Source organism: Engraulis encrasicolus, chromosome 16 (genome assembly GCF_034702125.1).
Source record: "Engraulis encrasicolus isolate BLACKSEA-1 chromosome 16, IST_EnEncr_1.0, whole genome shotgun sequence".
Taxonomy (NCBI): Eukaryota; Metazoa; Chordata; class Actinopteri; order Clupeiformes; family Engraulidae; genus Engraulis; species Engraulis encrasicolus.
In genome coordinates, this window is record NC_085872.1 from 17958738 (window position 1) to 17976659 (window position 17922).

General features: G+C 42.7%; 1 protein-coding gene across 3 annotated transcripts in view; it reads right to left on the reverse strand.

Moving 5' to 3' along the window:
* Positions 1-17922, reverse strand: part of pappa2 (pappalysin 2) — a 59528-nt gene that overhangs the window by 747 nt on the left and 40859 nt on the right. For 2 of the 3 annotated variants that reach the window (XM_063218917.1, XM_063218916.1), the window contains 8 exons: positions 17521-17683; positions 15296-15473; positions 12489-12702; positions 10666-10834; positions 10181-10313; positions 9758-9867; positions 7614-7685; positions 2714-2812 (listed from right to left, as the gene is read on the reverse strand). In XM_063218917.1, coding sequence (XP_063074987.1) covers positions 2714-2812; positions 7614-7685; positions 9758-9867; positions 10181-10313; positions 10666-10834; positions 12489-12702; positions 15296-15473; positions 17521-17683 — 1138 coding nt within the window. The remainder of the gene's footprint in view (positions 1-2713; positions 2813-7613; positions 7686-9757; positions 9868-10180; positions 10314-10665; positions 10835-12488; positions 12703-15295; positions 15474-17520; positions 17684-17922) is intronic. The other variant, XM_063218919.1, reaches the window with a different exon arrangement.

A 17922-nucleotide genomic window follows, 5' to 3' on the forward strand; every position in this document is an offset into this window, starting at 1 on the left:
GTTACACTGTATTACTTACATTAAAAAATAACTCAATATCAGTTTTGTTGTCAGAAATATTTGTTGTAAATGTGTACAACTGAGGGAAAACCATTAAGTCACTGTAAGGACTAAGGTGTGCAAGAAGCTTGTGAAGTTGTGTCAAAAGGTGCACCACAGGAGAAAAGCGATGAAATCATGTCTAAAGGAACACCACGGACAAAACTGTGAGAGACCATAAATATCTGGGAAAGGAAATCCACCAGAAGAGGTGAACAGACGAACATGTGTTAAGAATCAACGGGAGGAGTTGCCAGGGCCTTGTCCAGGAAGCCTGCCATCACCACAGGTTGCAAAATAAACTCAGATGCCCCGCAAAGCGGACCGTCTCAAGAAAAGTAAACATGAAATGCAACTTCGGGGGCTAGCACTGATTTCACCCAATGTTTACAGGAGGTAATTGTTTCATGGAGGGGGTAGCAGCTGCTCGGGGAGGGTGGTGGTGGTGGTGGTGGTAAAGAAGGGGTGGTGTTGAGAGGTAGAGTAGTCACCCAGCACTGCCCCATCATTAAAACTGCATTTGTTTGCCATGAACAGTTTCGTTAACATCTCCGGTTGCTTCACTGATCAAGGCAGCGGAGTTGGGAAGCAGCTGAGATTCTTTTTGAACAACATTTTAATGATGTATGAGCACCGTAGGCCTACTAAGGATTTCCATTCTTTTCTGAACACGGCTCAAGATTTGTTATTTCTGGCTGGCGTATAAATGGTATCTTTATGACATTTCCAAGCCTATTGTGTTCCCTCCCTCTGACACTCAAAGGGAATGCCTCTGCACTGCAGGTATCTTTATTTTTTAAAGTCAACCAGAATTCTAAGGTATGAACAAAATGCATGTCTGCTGCTTTGGGCTGCCATGTTTGGCTGGCCTACAGCTGGTGAAGAAGAGAATGGACTGTTAACAGACTGTAGCGAGAGAGGGAGGGATGGAATTGTGTTAAGCTGTGACTACACAATAGAATGCTTTGGAGATATTACAAAATTGTGTGCCCTGCGTCCAACTTCCTTTGTCCAACATGTGACTGCTGTTCTTCATAGTACATTGTTATTTATTGAGATTTCTCATTGGCATTGGCATAAAAAACAATATAAATTAACAATACAAACAATGTAATATGAAAGATCCTTGGTGGTCACGCTAATGTATGTACCTGTATTTAGGCAGACAGGTAAATCAATTTCCATCGCCATTGGAAGCAAAAGCCCGCCTGGGATACTCCCATTGTCATAGTGACACAGCACTCCAGAGGACACAGTGCTCACTGCACACATTGAAATGTATGCCTCACCCATGCAAGGCGGCTAGCAGCAGCCCCAAGGGAGCAATGTGGTGGGACAGTACCATGCTCAGGGTACGTACGTCAATCATGGAGGATGGGGGAGAGCACTGGTTAATTACTCCCCCCACCAACCTGGCGGGTCGGTAGTGGGACCGGCAACGTTTGGGCTACAAGTCTGATGCCCAAACCGCTTACCCATAATTGCTCATGGTAACGAGGTAGGCAATTTTGGGGCGGACCGTGGTGCAGCACGCTAAGCCCCAACATATTCGAGTTTGAGTTCAGCCTGCGTCCTTTGCCAACCCTGCCCCATGTCCCCAACTAGGTGTTTCATTTACTTACTGCACATCATTGTGAGGAGATTAATTCATTCTGGAGTCTCCCTCCTCCATGTCAGCACACAACATACTTAGCTATAACTCATACGATCTCTCACATTAAGCTGGATGCATTATACTGTAAATGGGAACTGGATTACCTTACATTTTCTCACTAGCTAGGTTATAGATGATTATGAAATACAAGCTGTGATTTTGGTTTTGAATGTTTTTTATAGTCAAATACACACACAAAAAAATGTTGAATTGTGCAACCTTGCTTGTGATCTATGTTCATATTGACAATGTATGCAAAGGTCACAGCTTTCAATGTTTCACCTGAAATAATGCCGTAACATCCATATATCATCAAAACGTAAAATGGCGTACCACTGCTGTGTGCAATTTACGGTATTTACAGATTCCGATGAGTGACCTATCTGTGCACCTGCACTGCATAGTTTCCTTTTGTGTTTTTGCCGTGCCGTGTGTACACTGGCAGCGCAGCTGTGCTGGACCCGGAGTGGCAGGATGCTGTCGCTCATGGTTTATTTCACTTTCTCAGGGCCCACTCATTAAACAGCCTGTTTTACTGTCACCCAGGACCACTCACATCTGGCCTTCCCCTCATAAAAGAAATGTTAACTGGTGCTTTATTTATGACAGCCACTCTTTTCCCCCTCTCATTCGTGGGGTGAGTGGTGCCTCTGCCAACATCCATGGTGTGAAACCATGGCGAGACAAGTGGCTTTTAGACGTGTCTGCCTGCGTGTTGCGTATGAGCTTGGAGGGGAATGGGAGACACCTCAGGATGCATTAAATCTTGGCGGGACTATGTTGCTATGCCACCTACTGTAGTGGATCACACAGAGAGAGCAGGACTATGTTGACAATGATGGGCTCTATTGAGGAAGCAGTGATGCCAGATGTATCTGATCAAATCCCGCCCAAAAGGTTCTCAAAAACCGCCAGAATGTGCTAAATTCCGCTCAGTTTCAACAAATTGCATTGATTTATATGGGCCTACAACTCTGGCAAAACTGTGAGGAAGGGGATATGAAAGTGGCATAGGCATACCTTTCCAGTGGAGAGCGTTGATGGACAGCAGTCTCCTCCATCATACTGACAGTAAGCCCTGTTGTTGATAGTATCACACCAGCCGTCACCTCCAAAAGGCTGTTAAACAAAGCACACACAAAATTGGAGGAGTCATTCACAAAGGTCATGGCATCTTCTTTTATCCATCTGGTAGAATGAAATCATATAGTTCATATCAATACATACTGTAGATGGTTAACATTTCTCAAGGCCATTTTTCTTTTTCTCATCATGGTGATTACAGTAACATGCTCTGCTAACGACTTCTGAGCTATATGCAGGTCTAAATATATTTCCAGCTGTGCCCACAGAGACATCACACATTCTCATGTTTCGTGAGCATTTTACCATTAACCAGGTTTTGTCTGTATTGTTAAAAAAGAGTCCAACTGCCTGTGATGGTACACAATTATCCAACTTTAGTTGCAGGAAAAACCTTACAAGCATCATAATGACAGCCTTTAGCTTTTTCAACTTAACCTTCGGTCTTCTTCTTAGCCAAAACTAAGAAAACATGGGGTGTCTGCCAAAGATACTTTTGGCTCCCCCTCAGGCCATGGAGTCATTTCAAAGCCTTCAGGTTGTAGCTGACAGCACAACACACTGTGAAGGCAGCTGCTGAGGAGATTTCTGAGGAACTTCACCCTAGCGAAAATGTTTCTTCCTTCTCCAACCCAACTGCCAAGTCATAAACAAATATAATTTTTCATTGTTCTGTTTTAGCCTTTCAGGCCTTGACAGCGATTAGGTTTGACTCGTAGGTGAAATGGTTTATGTTAAGTTAGTCTGGTAGACGGCTACCTTTTCACGTTGATGGCCTGTCAAACTTCAAAGTTTTTATGGAAATCATTAGAAAATACTAGTGTCTGCTGTAATGAAGTAGCTTTACCGTGGTGTTTCCCCCTTTTGCTTTAGCCAAAAAAGCAACAGTTCTTATCATGCGTACAGAAAAACCCCTAAATTCCAGGTTGGTTCAAATCTGAAAGCTTGAAGAAATTGCAAAGATTATAGGAATGCGGATGCCGGAGCCAGTGGCGCACAGTTGCCAGTAAGCGCTGAACTGCCACATACCACTTGAAATCTGACAAGGAGTCAGGCCCAGAGGCTCAGACCCTTACATCATGAACACTCTCATATTTAGATATTTCACCCTTGTGGTTAGTGAGCACAGCAAATAAAATACAACATCTCACAAATGAGCTCTTCCTATTGGTATTGTTTTTGAAACTGGATTTCATCGGTTCATCTGTTCCATAACCTCTACAATTGAGTCCAGAGCTTCCTTCTCAATCAGTTGGGTCCTATTTGACTGAATTTCGAATCTCCCCCTTTCCCTTTCTCTGTCATACCCCAACTGCCTGGTGAGGCACAGGCCTGTTTTGTGTGTGAGTCACTCCTTGGATGTATCTAACTGATAGATGGCTCTCCTCTTGAGTAATTCAGAGGGCCAAGAGGTTAAAGACAGTGCTGACGGACCAGCCATACTTAAAGTCATGCTTGTGTGTGTGTGTGTGTGTGTGTGTGTGTGTGTGTGTGTGTGTGTGTGTGTGTGTGTGTGTGTGTGTGTGTGTGTGTGTGTGTGTGTGCGTGTGCGTGTGCGTGTGTTTGGTCTCTGTGTGGCTGTGGCTGTCTGTGGGTGGTGAAGGGGGAGTAGAGGTTGGGGGCAGGAAAGAATTTCCTCATCTTAACATTGTTTAAAGAAATCATGATCATGCTGCATTTATTGGGGCCAATTTTGGACATTTCCAGGATGTTTTCTGGAGAGGAGATGTATTTAAAACTTAAGTATTGGCAAATCATGTGGACTTATCTTCAAAAGACTTTCAAAGACCAAAATATAGCCCCGTCAGCTGTCAACTAACAGTTTTGTTCATTTTTTTTAAAACAAGAATTTCAACATCTTTTTTGAAATATAGAGCAGACAACCAATGGTCCTGTTGGTTCGCACAATGCTTCTCCGGGGACTTGGGTATCCATTTGTTATTGTCGCTGAATCCAAAGTGTGATTTTAAATAAGGTAAATTGACCTGAAATGTACCAGTTGTGACTCATATAGATGAGGAAAAGAGCAACAACAATAGAAAAACAGCATGCACCCATGCACAACACGTTTTTTTTGCCCTTATTTCTTGCTTTTATTTTTACTTTTAATTATATTTTCACCTGCCATGCCTTGTGCTTTAATTTTTATTTTATTTCATGTTATTTTATTTTATATAATTTCTATCTTACTTTACTGTACAGCACATTGAATTGCATTAATGTATGAAATGCGAAATACAAATAAAATTGCCTTGCCTTGCCTTGTGTGTTATATTAGTCAGTGCATGGATATCTGCCATGACATGGGAGGCATCAAAACAACCAATCAAAGTGTCTTTTCACCTGACGTGATGCTTTGAGAAAAATACACTCCTCAAACGTGCTGCTAAGCTGAAGGAGGAGGCCACACTCCAAAAGCCTGCTGACCGACCATGTCTAATGCTAGGTGAAAGATACAATAAACAAAATACACTCCATGGCAACAAGCATTGGTGTTTTTGAGGCCCCATGTTAGTGCTGGCATTGCGCTTCAGTGAAGTATGCACCTCTTGATTGGGACTCCCCAGACTTCCCGCAAGGCCACTAATTATGTTCCCCCCCATTTCATGTGTGATGTAAACTGTTTTTTAAAATAATCTCTGCTTTTCATGTCAACACGGTTTAGGTAACCGCTTTGGAGATATTGTTTTGAATCAAACACACACCCCCTACATATCACCTCTTAAGATAATATTTAATGGTCATACATCGATCTTTCTTATATGTTTATTTCTATATCTCGGTGTATATTCAATAAATCTAATATAGGGAAAACTGCCAGCCTTACCTTTCAATACATGTGTGTTTACACTGATTCACCATTATTGTTTCTGGTGATTTATTTCCACTGATGCTTGATTACCTACCACCCACTGCATGACTTACCACCCAGTGCATTGATTGCAACTGTGTCACCCTATAAGCAGCCAAGTGGTCCTGCTATCCAATTGAGAGCATATGCATAAGGAATGAGCCCTAGACTTGTTTTTTACACGGTTAATAACATGTTCCATTACAACAGAGAAACATGCAGGGGTGTCGTAGGGGGGGGTAAAGTGTGACTGAGTTACCAGGGCCCCTTGTTTATAGGGGGCCCACACAGTGTCTAATTTATCGCTGGTTGGGGTCCATTGGAGCTGATTGTAAATAGGGCCCACAATTTGCAGCCACGCCCCTGGAAACATGTAACAGTAGCCTCTTTGGGAATGATTGGATCAAAAGTGATATAGTTTATTTGAAATTGAAAAGTGGGATGGCAATGCAGAACTTGATTTATTCAGCTATTTGTTTTGCCATAACCAACCAAACTCTTTTCTTGGTGGCTGAAAACCATTTACTGTGCTGAACCAAATTCGATTTTGAATATTGTTCCCCTGGCCTATTTTGGGTATCAAATCCAGCAGAATTTCTTTATTGTCCATGTAATATTTGAGTCAGATGTCTGAATAATCCAAAACAGTACAGCAGCCCTATTTCTTTACATACCAGCAAGCTTTTCTACTAGTGATTTTATATATTGTAACTACTCGCTTGGGTAGATGAAATTAGCGATAAGAAATTTGCACATCTCACTCAAGCAATTTCATATAAAGCAATTTGTTGACTTAAAAATTATGAATAAGTTCAGATGCAGTGCCTTAACATTTTCAGAATATATATATATATTTCTGATTGATATCCATACTGACATGCTCTGTTGAAAAATATCAGATTTTTTAAAAAGTCAGTCTATACCAAAAACAACAATGGAGACATTCCAACCCGAAGACAGTTTCATCTGAAACCACTTTGGTGAGAGGCAGAAAAGTCCAGGGGGGTACGTGGGTTCATAAACACATGTATCATCGGACTGTGGGATCAAATAATACTGATTTAAGGCAATTTTTGAAAATCAGTGTTGGACTGCCAGTTTGGCCCACCGCTTCGCAGTTGAGTTCATCATTGGCTCTTACCCGCCCCAATCATTACTCTTATCACTCAACATTCATTATGGCGCTTATCAACCCGTACCTCCAGAGCAGCACAACAATCACAGACCACTCTGTACAAAAGTACAAGTGCTGTCAAAATGTCCATTCCTCTTTTGATCCTAACATCTAGCAGATGCAGACCATACAATCATTCATTGGTTGTGCCATGGCAATGCTGACACACAGCAGCCTGTACTGAAAGCAGAGGTAGAGTTCAGCCTGGAGTGATGTAGTATTTTAAACACTGTAGACCTCTGCACAAGACACTGGGAGGGCAAGGAGCAAGAGGGACTCCAGACAGGGACGTTCCAAACACAGGTTTTGGATTATCTCAGGGCAGATAACACACTTGGCCCGGCAACAACTGTGAAGTTGTGGGGTAGATAGATTTTTTTTAAGGGAAAAAAACAAAAACAACTAGAAATGCACTCAGAGAGTGCAGGCCTTCGCCAAGGAAGCTGTTTGATAGAACCCTATTTTTAATTTGAAGTCTTTCTGCCTTCTTTTTGTGGAGTTAGAAACTGGAATGTCAAAATTATGCCCCGCATTTCATTTTTCATTTGCGGTCACTAGGGGCGTCTAGATTTCTAGGCGAGAATGAAGGCTAGCAAAAATCCTTCCGGTTAGTGATGCGGATCACCACCGTAATTTAATCCCTTGTTCCTTTGGTCATTTCCAACAACCCCACAAAGTTTCATCCAAATCCCTTCATAAGTTTTTGAGTTATCCTGCAGACAAACAGACAAACAAACAGACAGACAGACAGACAGACCAACGCGACCAAAAACATAACCTTCTTGGCGGAGGTAAAAATGTGTCTCACTTACCTCACAAGACTGAATACAATGGATGATCTTCGGATCTGGGTACCATTTCCTTAGACCGGTGCAGACGATACTCTGTAAGGCAGGGGGAAACATTGTTGTCTGAGCTACACTTAAATCTACAAGGCAGCGGTCATTTGGGTGTGAAAAGCAATAATAAAAAAATATGGCCACTCATAAACGTACACTCTACATGATATGGTAAGTCAGATGGCTGTAGAACTTTATGCCCTCTTATATCTGTAAAACGAGCAACTGGCTGTGCATGCCTCAGATGGTGTCAACATGGGTTTTTTTTGGTACTTTCACGCAGCACCTTATAGATCAAATATTGTGGGAGGTAGGGACATAAAAATGAGACTATATGCTTTAGGCCTGCTGGATTACGAGAAAAATCAATATCATGATTATTTCAGTCAATATTGATATCACGATATGTTTAGGTAATCTTTTTTAAAAGACAAATTAATTGTGCTGAACAATTTACAATCTTTCGTCCCTTCAACAGTTGGAGTGGAGGGCTAGTCTGCTTTGCGCTTGCAATGGCTCAAGTGGAGGGGAATGCATTGCGCTTAGCGTCACCTACCTTTTGGTAGTATAGACAAATGACAAAAATATTGCTTCAAATCAATATTATGAAATTTGATGTTGTTTGACAGTAATATTGATATCACAATATTAATATGATATATTGTACAGCCCTAATATGTTTATTCTCTCAATAGTGATACCAAAACCAATCTACCCCTAGCATGTGAGCAATAGTGCATACCATCACACTTATGTCTTCATTCCGATAACAAAAGTGTGGCCACACAACAAGCAACGTCAGCCCAGTCCTGTTTTCCCCTTGATGAATGGATATTTTGTCATCACACCAGAGCATGGCAGGGCTTTATCCACATGTGTAAACCTGGCTAGCTCCATGAGGTAGGTTATTCACAGGATTTCCAGGAACATGGGTCCCTGATCTAGGATCCATCTCCGCCGTTCCGTGGCCTTAGTTCCATCATTGTTACGCCGACTGACAAATACTTGGATGCTGTTCTTGGACAGCAAAGTTTATCTAATGCTCTGACACCACTGAATCAACACGGAGGAGGGCTGTCACCTTGCAGAGCCCTTGGCGTGGTGTGTGGCATTGAATTCTTCCCCTCTCCCTCTCTCTCTCTCTCTCTGTCTGTCTCTCTCTGTCTCTCTCTCTCTCTCTCTCTCTCTCTCTCTCTCTCTCTCTCCCTCCCTCTCTCCTCTTGCTCACTCATTCTCTTTGTGGACAGAAACAGCATAATCACCACTGTCATATTTTAGCCCACGCCGTATGAGGGCAGACAGGGTCAACTCTCGCTTTCGTAATGACGGTGGTGGGGGGCTGGTGGGTGGTGGTCTAGACCTGACTTGGCCAGGAGCCCCAGGCAAAACACAATCCCACATATCACTCACGGGTGCCAACAATGTGACTCAACCTATCAAGGCTGAATCCAAACTATTTACTCTTGAGGTTCCATGCGCCTTCGGGCTACGATGCATGACCACCCAACGGCTCATCAAAGGGCGGATCACTATAGTCAATTTGTACGCAAAGTAATTCTAGGAATCCTTGGAAAACAGCATCACGCATTCTTCGAGACGAAACAACAAACCCACTACCCACACCGAAGCCTTGGAATTCGTACACAGTAAAAAGCTTGATTCAGATGATTTGGCATAACAGCGCTGTGATGCATTGTGCAAGGAGGGAAAACATCTACAGCCTGCTGGAGGTGCGCACACTCACACACACACACACACACACACACACACACACACACACACACACACACACACACACACACACACACACACACACACACACACACACACACACACACACACACACACACACACACACACACACACACCTCAGGTGTTTTACAGATCAAATGAGAAACAGCTGGCCCACAAGCAATAATCCTTTAGGGTGCATTTTAAATTAGACTGAAATAGCATTGTTTACATTGTGGTTGCTTACGATGTACAAAATAAAACATTTGATGAAACACGATGAGAGTCAAATAAATCAAAACAGGAAGTTTTGGTGGTGCGAAACAACCTGTCAGCTGGCCAACACAAACCAAACCCAGGGGTGAGAGTGAGTAAACCCTTCTCACCTCAACTTTGCTGGGCCGCATCCAGTGCTTCACTGTGTCAGCAGTGGTCCCATTGGTTAAGACCACTGGGTCGCTCAAGGCCACAATGCATGTTGGGTAGCAAACAGCACCTGTCGGGACACAAGGGGAGCTTTTCTTAACTCGGGCCAGAATGAGTGGAAATGTATTCGTCTGTAAACATCCACAACTCTCCAAAATAGCCTGCTTTTCCAGTTCGATGGCTTGACAAGACATGACAGCTTGCGTCATGTGCAAACAGCGCAGGCAGCCCTTCTACGCTGCCCTCAAAAGACTTTTTGGCTAGCACACACCAACAAACAAGTCATTATGGGATATGTTAAATTCTGTCTAAAGCAGGTGAAAAGAAAGGAAATAGGATTGAAGTGGAACTTTAATCTTTTTTTTTCATGAGGGTATACTGACCAATGCCAAATCCTTCGTCACACATGTACTCCACTAAGTTGATGTCTGGTGGTGGGAGGCAATCGCCATCTATATTCTTGCACATGCGGAACTCCTCTGTCCATCGTCCATCTTTTGTGCAGCGTATTGAGTGCTGTTTTGAACAGAGTGTTGTGCACTTAGTGGTTGCAGCACATAATAAAATATATAGTTAAAAATATACAGGCCACAAAACCTTGTCAATGGTGTGACAAAAAAAACTTGCAGGAACTCTTCTCAGTAGGAGTATTTCACAATTTTCTTTTGATGTTGTACAAGAGCTGCATCATTTTAATACTGATACATTCACTTCCTGAACTAGCAACCAGTATTACCAGGGTATGATCTGTACTATATATGGGTAAAGCAAACCATTCCTCTTGAATGGATGATTTACGTCACGTAAATGAAACACCTTTAACGATTAGTGCACTCTCATGGTCTTTGCAGAAGAACTGAAAAGATACCTTTTCTGTAGACCCAGGACAGTGGAGTGTGCAGACAGTGTCGAAGTCCAGGCCATTGGTGCAAGCGTACATGCCCTCGAACAGAGCCCGGGGAGCCGGACACGAGACGGGCACGCAAGCCCCCATCTCCCACGTACCCCCCTCCAGACACTCCAGCTTCAGGAACCTCCTGAAAGGAAAAAAGGTAGTAACACTTTACTTGACGCCAGCATCCTACGTATGACATAACGGTGTCATAATATTGTCATAATGCAGTCATGAATGTGTCATAAACATTATGTTAATGTCATAAACATTGTATGACTTTGTCATTAAGTGAAATTCGGTTATGAAAAAGACAACTTTTCATGGTCATGAAACATTTCTGACATTGGCATTATGTTTATGACTCATTCATGACACTGTTATGACACTGTTATGACATTGTTATGTCATACGTATGACGCCGGCGTCAAGTAAAGTGTTACCAAAAAGGGAAAGTAGAAGCCACATTGGGAAACTCCAACTCCCATTGTCATTGTGACACAGCACTTCACAGCACACAAGTGAACACTGCACACGGCACACAACAAAATTGCATTTATGCCTCACCCGTGCAAAGGGGTCCCCAAGGGAGCAGTGTGGCGGGACGATACCATGCTCAGGGCACCTCAGTCATGGAGGAGGATGGGGGAGAGCACTGGTTAATTACTACTCCCACCAACCTCCAACTTGGCGGGCCAGGAGTCGAACCGGCAACCTTTGGGCTACAAGTCTGACGCCCTAACCGCTTACCCATGACATACCCTGCCACTTACCCATGACTGCCCTGGCCCTGCTGACACGAGGACGGAGAGCAGGATAGGACAGGACAGTCCATACCACAACCACATCACCACAATACAGAAAACAAACTAACACCACGGGGCACAAAAGGGCTCATAAAATTACTCCAACACATCTGCTACTGGTTAAGTGTCTTTCAGAGACATCTGTGTGAAATGTTCACAGTGTTTTTTTGGAATGACATTAGAAATTCACAGTGAGATGCGTTTTGCTTAATGAATTTAAGGCAACGTTGTGCAACCAAACATCTGCACATGCTTAGCACAGAACCCTCTCTCTGCGCAGGACTCTGAGCGCCAATCTCACAACAAGTTGTGCTGCTGGTGGTCTACGGTACACAACAGGTCGACATAATCAAATGCACTTGAGGCATAGTACATTAATGAAGACCACCAGTAAATCGCTTAGGCAATCATATGTGCCATTAATGCCTAATTGGCAGTTGTTAAAATGCATTCGCATATTTTTACAACAGGTTAAATGAATCATAAAAGCATGTCAGGTGCATGCCTTTAGTCCTTCCAACACATTTCACCCGGCACTGATGAAATATCATCCGACATAAAAGGACTGACCTCGTAATCACTAATTCACAACTTCAGCATTCAGTCAAAGGATAGTGCTGACATGTTGAAAACCAGTGGTAATGGACCAGTGAAAAGGTACGTTTCATATTAACAAAACCTTCATTAGAATCACATGAAGCAATTCTTTAATGGGGAGCTTTAATTGTTCTATGAAATTTATCAGCATTCATATAAAACAGTGAGACATCTAAAAATATCCACCAGTATAACTAACCACAACCTTATGTTTTTAAAATGTCAAATTTCGTTGGCCAATTATATAACTACACAGAAGAGTACACACTTAAGCACACATGACATACCGCACAAATCAGTTCCAGTACATGGCTGCTGATCACAGTTTCAGACCTTGTATTACATTTGACAGACCCTGCGGCCATGGTAAGTAAATGATGAGTACCGTACACTCACTTTCTAATTTTCTTGTTCAGACTGTCAGCCACGTAGTATCCAGGGTTGCATTTATAGCGGCAGACTGTGCCAACGTCGTGTCGAGTACCATCACACTCAGGCACCAGCAGCTTGGCACTTGGCACCGCGGGGGGATCTGGGCATTCCGTCTTACAGTAGGCTTCGGGGTAGGACCAAAGGCCATCTTCCAAACACACCACAGTATCGCTGTCCCCTGAAAAAGAGATCATACAAAGAACTACTGAAATTGTGTTTGGGAACAGAGGAATACTTCACAAAGAATTATCTTGTCAACAATAGAAAAGAACAAGCTGTTGTTTAAAGGTTTTATGGTTGATATAAAAAAGACATTCAGGATCAATTTGCTGAGCATTTTCCCGGATTCCGAGCCGACTGGATATTTCTTTTCTCAATAATAAAACAGTCAAACACAGTTGAATTCTAACACACATTTCTGTACCCGTTTCAGGCTAACTTAAGCATGTACTGACAGCATTTGGGTTTCACTGGCTTCTGATTTATTAAACCAGTAGAATTTAATCATGATCTTACCATAACTGTTTTTCTGTTATGAGAAAATGATGACTTCTGACTTGTAGAATAGTTAACAGTTGTCCATAAAACCAAGCATTTAAAAAAGACAGTGTTTCATTATCATAATATCAATCATTTTTTACAGTACTATGACATGCTATTCAGCAAAATGAAGTAGTGAAATGTGCTGCAAATCATAGACCATCATATACTATATCCAGAAGGGTCATTCTATAATCAGTTTCATTTTAAAGCCATGGGCTTTATTTGTACATTCCACTAACTTTTAACTGTATCCCATGATCTTTTGTATATCAGCACACATTTATCCTTTGTATAAAACAAAAAGTCAACAAATAGCATAATTGTCCTCTGAGATGTTTTTATGCTGTCCAATTTTCCACATGTCAGATTCAGTCTTCATTTTATTTGTATAAAATATTTACAAAAATGTATTCACAGTAGTTGTTGTAATATGGCAAAAGTGTGTATAAGCCTATTATTTCCATATTATACATTAATAATATCTTCCATATTATACATTAAATTGAGTCCCAGAAAACTGTGTCAACTGTGTCACGAACTGAAACCCCCTCCAAAATTAGCAATGGTTTGGTCCTATGTCATATGAAAAGCATCATGACATGTCATTATCTCTTTGGATGGTAATGTGAAGACCTTTTGGTAAGTTTTGTGTTCACCACTTCAAAATTTTAATCCATACTTTTGTATGATCATAGAGAGGATTAATTGTCAACTGTGTTTTCAACATATTCCTAAGAACCTGATTTAGAAATGATATTTATAAGCATAAAGCCCATAAAATATGAATTCATTAAGGTCTTGTGGTGAAAGGTCTGAGGTCTGTAGTTAGCGCAACACTAAAAATGGCAGACATGTCAAGCTGTGTTATCGTCAGCTGTGTCACTTAGTTGTGACAGTTGTTATGACAGAGTTGTTATATGACACAGTTGTTATGACAGAGTATGGTTTTGTCTCTTAAAATGCTTGTTAATGGTCTTTCAACAAGTATGTTTCAAATGTGTAGTTTTTTTATATAGGCCTATGTTTAAGATAATAAAACATTTGTTCGTGACATGATTTACAGAATAAACAAGCAAATGTTCATTTTCATTAAAACTTTTTTAAAGTAATTAAAGATTAAACTCGACAATTAGTGAGTTTGGACAAAAACCTGAAATGTTGCTCTAATTATAGAGAGACCCATGAGATGTTTTGCTGCACAGTAGCAACTCACTATACTGTCAGGCTCACCATCTCTTTCATAACATAACAGATTTGTAACTGGAATGAGTCTTTCCCATATACCCATATTACAGTGGGTAGTCCCCTGGAAGAACTCGGGGCCCCCGTCCCAACATGTGAGTGACCTGTGGGAAGCCCCGCTACCGTCCGGAGGAGCCCCTGGGTTGCTAGGATGGGGACAGGGGGCTCCTGCCAGCGTGTTCTCTGTGGCCGGCAGGGGGGGGGGGGGGGGCTGCTGCAGGCCTCTGGGGCCGGTGTTGAATTAGATGAAACACTCTCTTGTTCTCACTCTCCTCTTCCCTTATTTCCTCTCCCCACCTGTGCACAGCCCTCCTACAGCCAAGCCCTAGTTTCCTATTTACACAGTGGAAGGCATGGGCCTCTCCGCTCCATCCTCTGGCACGCAACCAGCAAAGCACTGCCAAGCAGACGTCCCGTCCCTGAGCAGGGGAGAGACCTGACACACACACACACACAAACACACACACACACACGCACACGCACACTCCCACACGACCACGCACACACACACACACACACACACACACACACACACACACACACACACACACACACACACACACACACACACACATATGAACACACACACACACACACACACACACACACACACACACGAACACTCACACACGCACACACACACGAACACGCACACATGTACACACACACAGTCACACTCACACACAAATACACACGCACACATGCTTGTACACATTCACTGACTCATGTTTGCTTGCATTGCTGCAGCAGAAGCCCCCCTCAACCTCTCCCCCATTGGTACAAATGAATGGATACATAAATAAACCACTGACTTCTTTTGGACTCTCTGGACTCTCTCTCTCTCTCTCTCTCTCTCTCTCTCTCTCTCTCTCTCTCTCTCTCTCTCTCTCTCTCTCTCTCTCTCTCTCTCTCTCTCAATAACCTCAGCTGTAAGGTGAAACCTTGTCTATCTCCTCTATCTACAAACATGCCGGTATCCCCCGCACCTTGTAAAATGGCAGGGGCTCTGCAGGAGAACGTGCACTGCTTTCCAAACGTCGTGCCTCGCGGACATTTGAAGGTGGCGAAAAATACGTGCGACTGGTCAGGGAGTCCACAGTCGACGGGCTGGCACGTCACGACGCGTTCCCACACGCCGTGGCTGCAGCTCAGGCTGATGTCCCTCTGCCAAGAGAAGATTGAGTCTTTTTTTTAGAAAGTGCGAACTGCAAAGTGCATATTTAGTAAAAAAAAAAAAAAGGCTGCACACTTGGGTGTAATTCTTGTAGTTTAATCTAGTGGGTTAGCATGACAGACAAACGCTGAAGAAGACTCAGGCCGAAACGTCAGTCTGTCATGCTAACCCACTAGATTAAACTACAAGAATTACACCCAAGAGTGTGTTTTTTTTACTAAATAAGATAAGATCACCAATTACATGTGCTGATACAGTGCAGATGATTATGTGCTGTGCAGTATGTTTATGGTTATGTTAGGGTGAGAGGGGAAAGAAATCCTAAGGACCGTCAGAAAAACAGAAAAGGTTACTGTTACAATAATGAACACAGATACGCATCTATGTCTTGTACTGTACTGTATGTACACAAACATTCCTACTACGCTCTGTCTCCCCCTATGGATGAGAGTGAGTAGGAGAGCCTGCAGTGGGTCAGAGGTCAGCCTCATTCACCTACAGCAGGGGTGGGGAACCTCTTTCATTCAAAGGGCCCCTTCAAATTCATCCGAGGGCCGTACTATGAACACAAACCAGGACTTCCCCCTGCACTTTAGGCCTATATTGAAGGAAGCCACATTTAAAACAGAACCCACCTTCTCTCCTGAATATAACTTAGCTGTATTGCAAATGTATGTTCTAAGATTCCTTTACACAATATATCATATTCATGTGAAGCTGCATAACATTAAGATTGTCTTGGGGGCCGGATAAAACGGCCTCAAGGATTTCAAACGGATCTCGAGACATAGGTTCTCCACCCCTGGCCTGACCTACACTGCCCTGCCATTTCAGAACGCAGTATCTTGAAAATGGTCGAAAATGAGTTTAGACCAGAAATTGGCTTTAAAATACCTTCTTTTTCTTGTGTTAAAAAAAATTGGTCCAACTTTGTCCCGTTTCAGAAAAAAAAAAGATTTTTTGTTTTAAGAGGTTACGTCATACTAGCCAAGAACGCAGTGTATCATGCAATAGACTGCACTTCTCCATTGAAACCGTGGTGTTGGTGTAGACAGTATTACCACAACAGAACGCAATATATTGATTTTTCAGCTGAATAGTAATGAGAATGTTGTTGTTTTTCTTGGGGGCATAAATTTCCACCATAAAAAAGTATTATATGGAAGTGTCATCACCACTTTACCTCCAACACAGTTGCGTGGCCAGAAAGGAAACTTTAAAGCCTTTTTTCTCAGTTTACCAGTACGGAATTATACTGCGTTCTGAAATTGTCGGGCAGTACACAGTATGAACCACGAGGACGCCGTGCCTACTGGGAGGCCAGATGGCTCCATACACCCATTAACCTAGCCTGATTATCATCAACTTTCAAATCTCTTCAAGACTTGGTCTGACCAAGACCATAACAATTAACGTCTCCCAAATGGCATGACCGACCCGCCTCCCTAGGTTTGAAACTGGTTGACTGGTGTACGACAAAGTGGATGGAGTTGCCGTTTTTTTCGGGAGATCAGAAACAATATTTACATAGTTCTTTCCCTGACTAGAGGCAACGCAGAAGGTGTTGCGTCACTAGGAAGGCGTGGCCTGGCTACATTAGGTGTAATGTATGTATACTGCCTATGTCTAGACATGTCTATGTCTAATTGTCTATGTCCACACCTAGAGTCTAGAGTCTAGAATCTATGTCTGTCTGCATGGGAACGTAAGAAACGTAATTTCAATTCTTTGTATGACCAGCGCATGTAAAGAAATCGACAATAAAACCGATTTGACTTGACTTGACTTGACATTAACCTGCTCAAAGGGGTTTAGACTGAACTTTTGGAAACTGTAATCTTCTCATCTGCAAATATCAGACAAAATATACCATCACTCCTCCACGCACACACAGCTGTTTCCACTCAGATGATGCAATGCCCCGCTCCATTCAATGATTTCCATATGTCTTGTCTGTCAATAGGTGGTGTGTGTAGGCACGCACTGCTGCCCCCTCCATGCATGGCCAGCGGCTTGAGACAAAAGTCATTTTCTCACCTGATGAGAGGGAAGACCTTTGCCACTGAGCACGCTGAGCGTGTAGCCGCGATGGCAGAGGACAGTGCAGCGGGTCATGTCTGCCACCACGGTGCAGGTGACAAAGGCATGCTCTATCTGCAGTGGCTTGCAGCTGTCCGTTCCGCACGGTCTGTGGACACATCTGTTGGAGACACACAGAGAAGAAACGGATGGTTAGTCAAGCTGAAAATACGATCTGGAGGTGTATTTTAGAATATATTAAAACAAAGCAATACAGTAACATTTTTGGAGTTGGCTTTTTTCTTTGTTGTGCTTTCAAAGATATTTTTGTATAGCTAGACAACTATAGTGCGTGTGTGTGTGTGTGTGTGTGTGTGTGTGTGTGTGTGTGTGTGTGTGTGTGTGTGTGTGTGTGTGTGT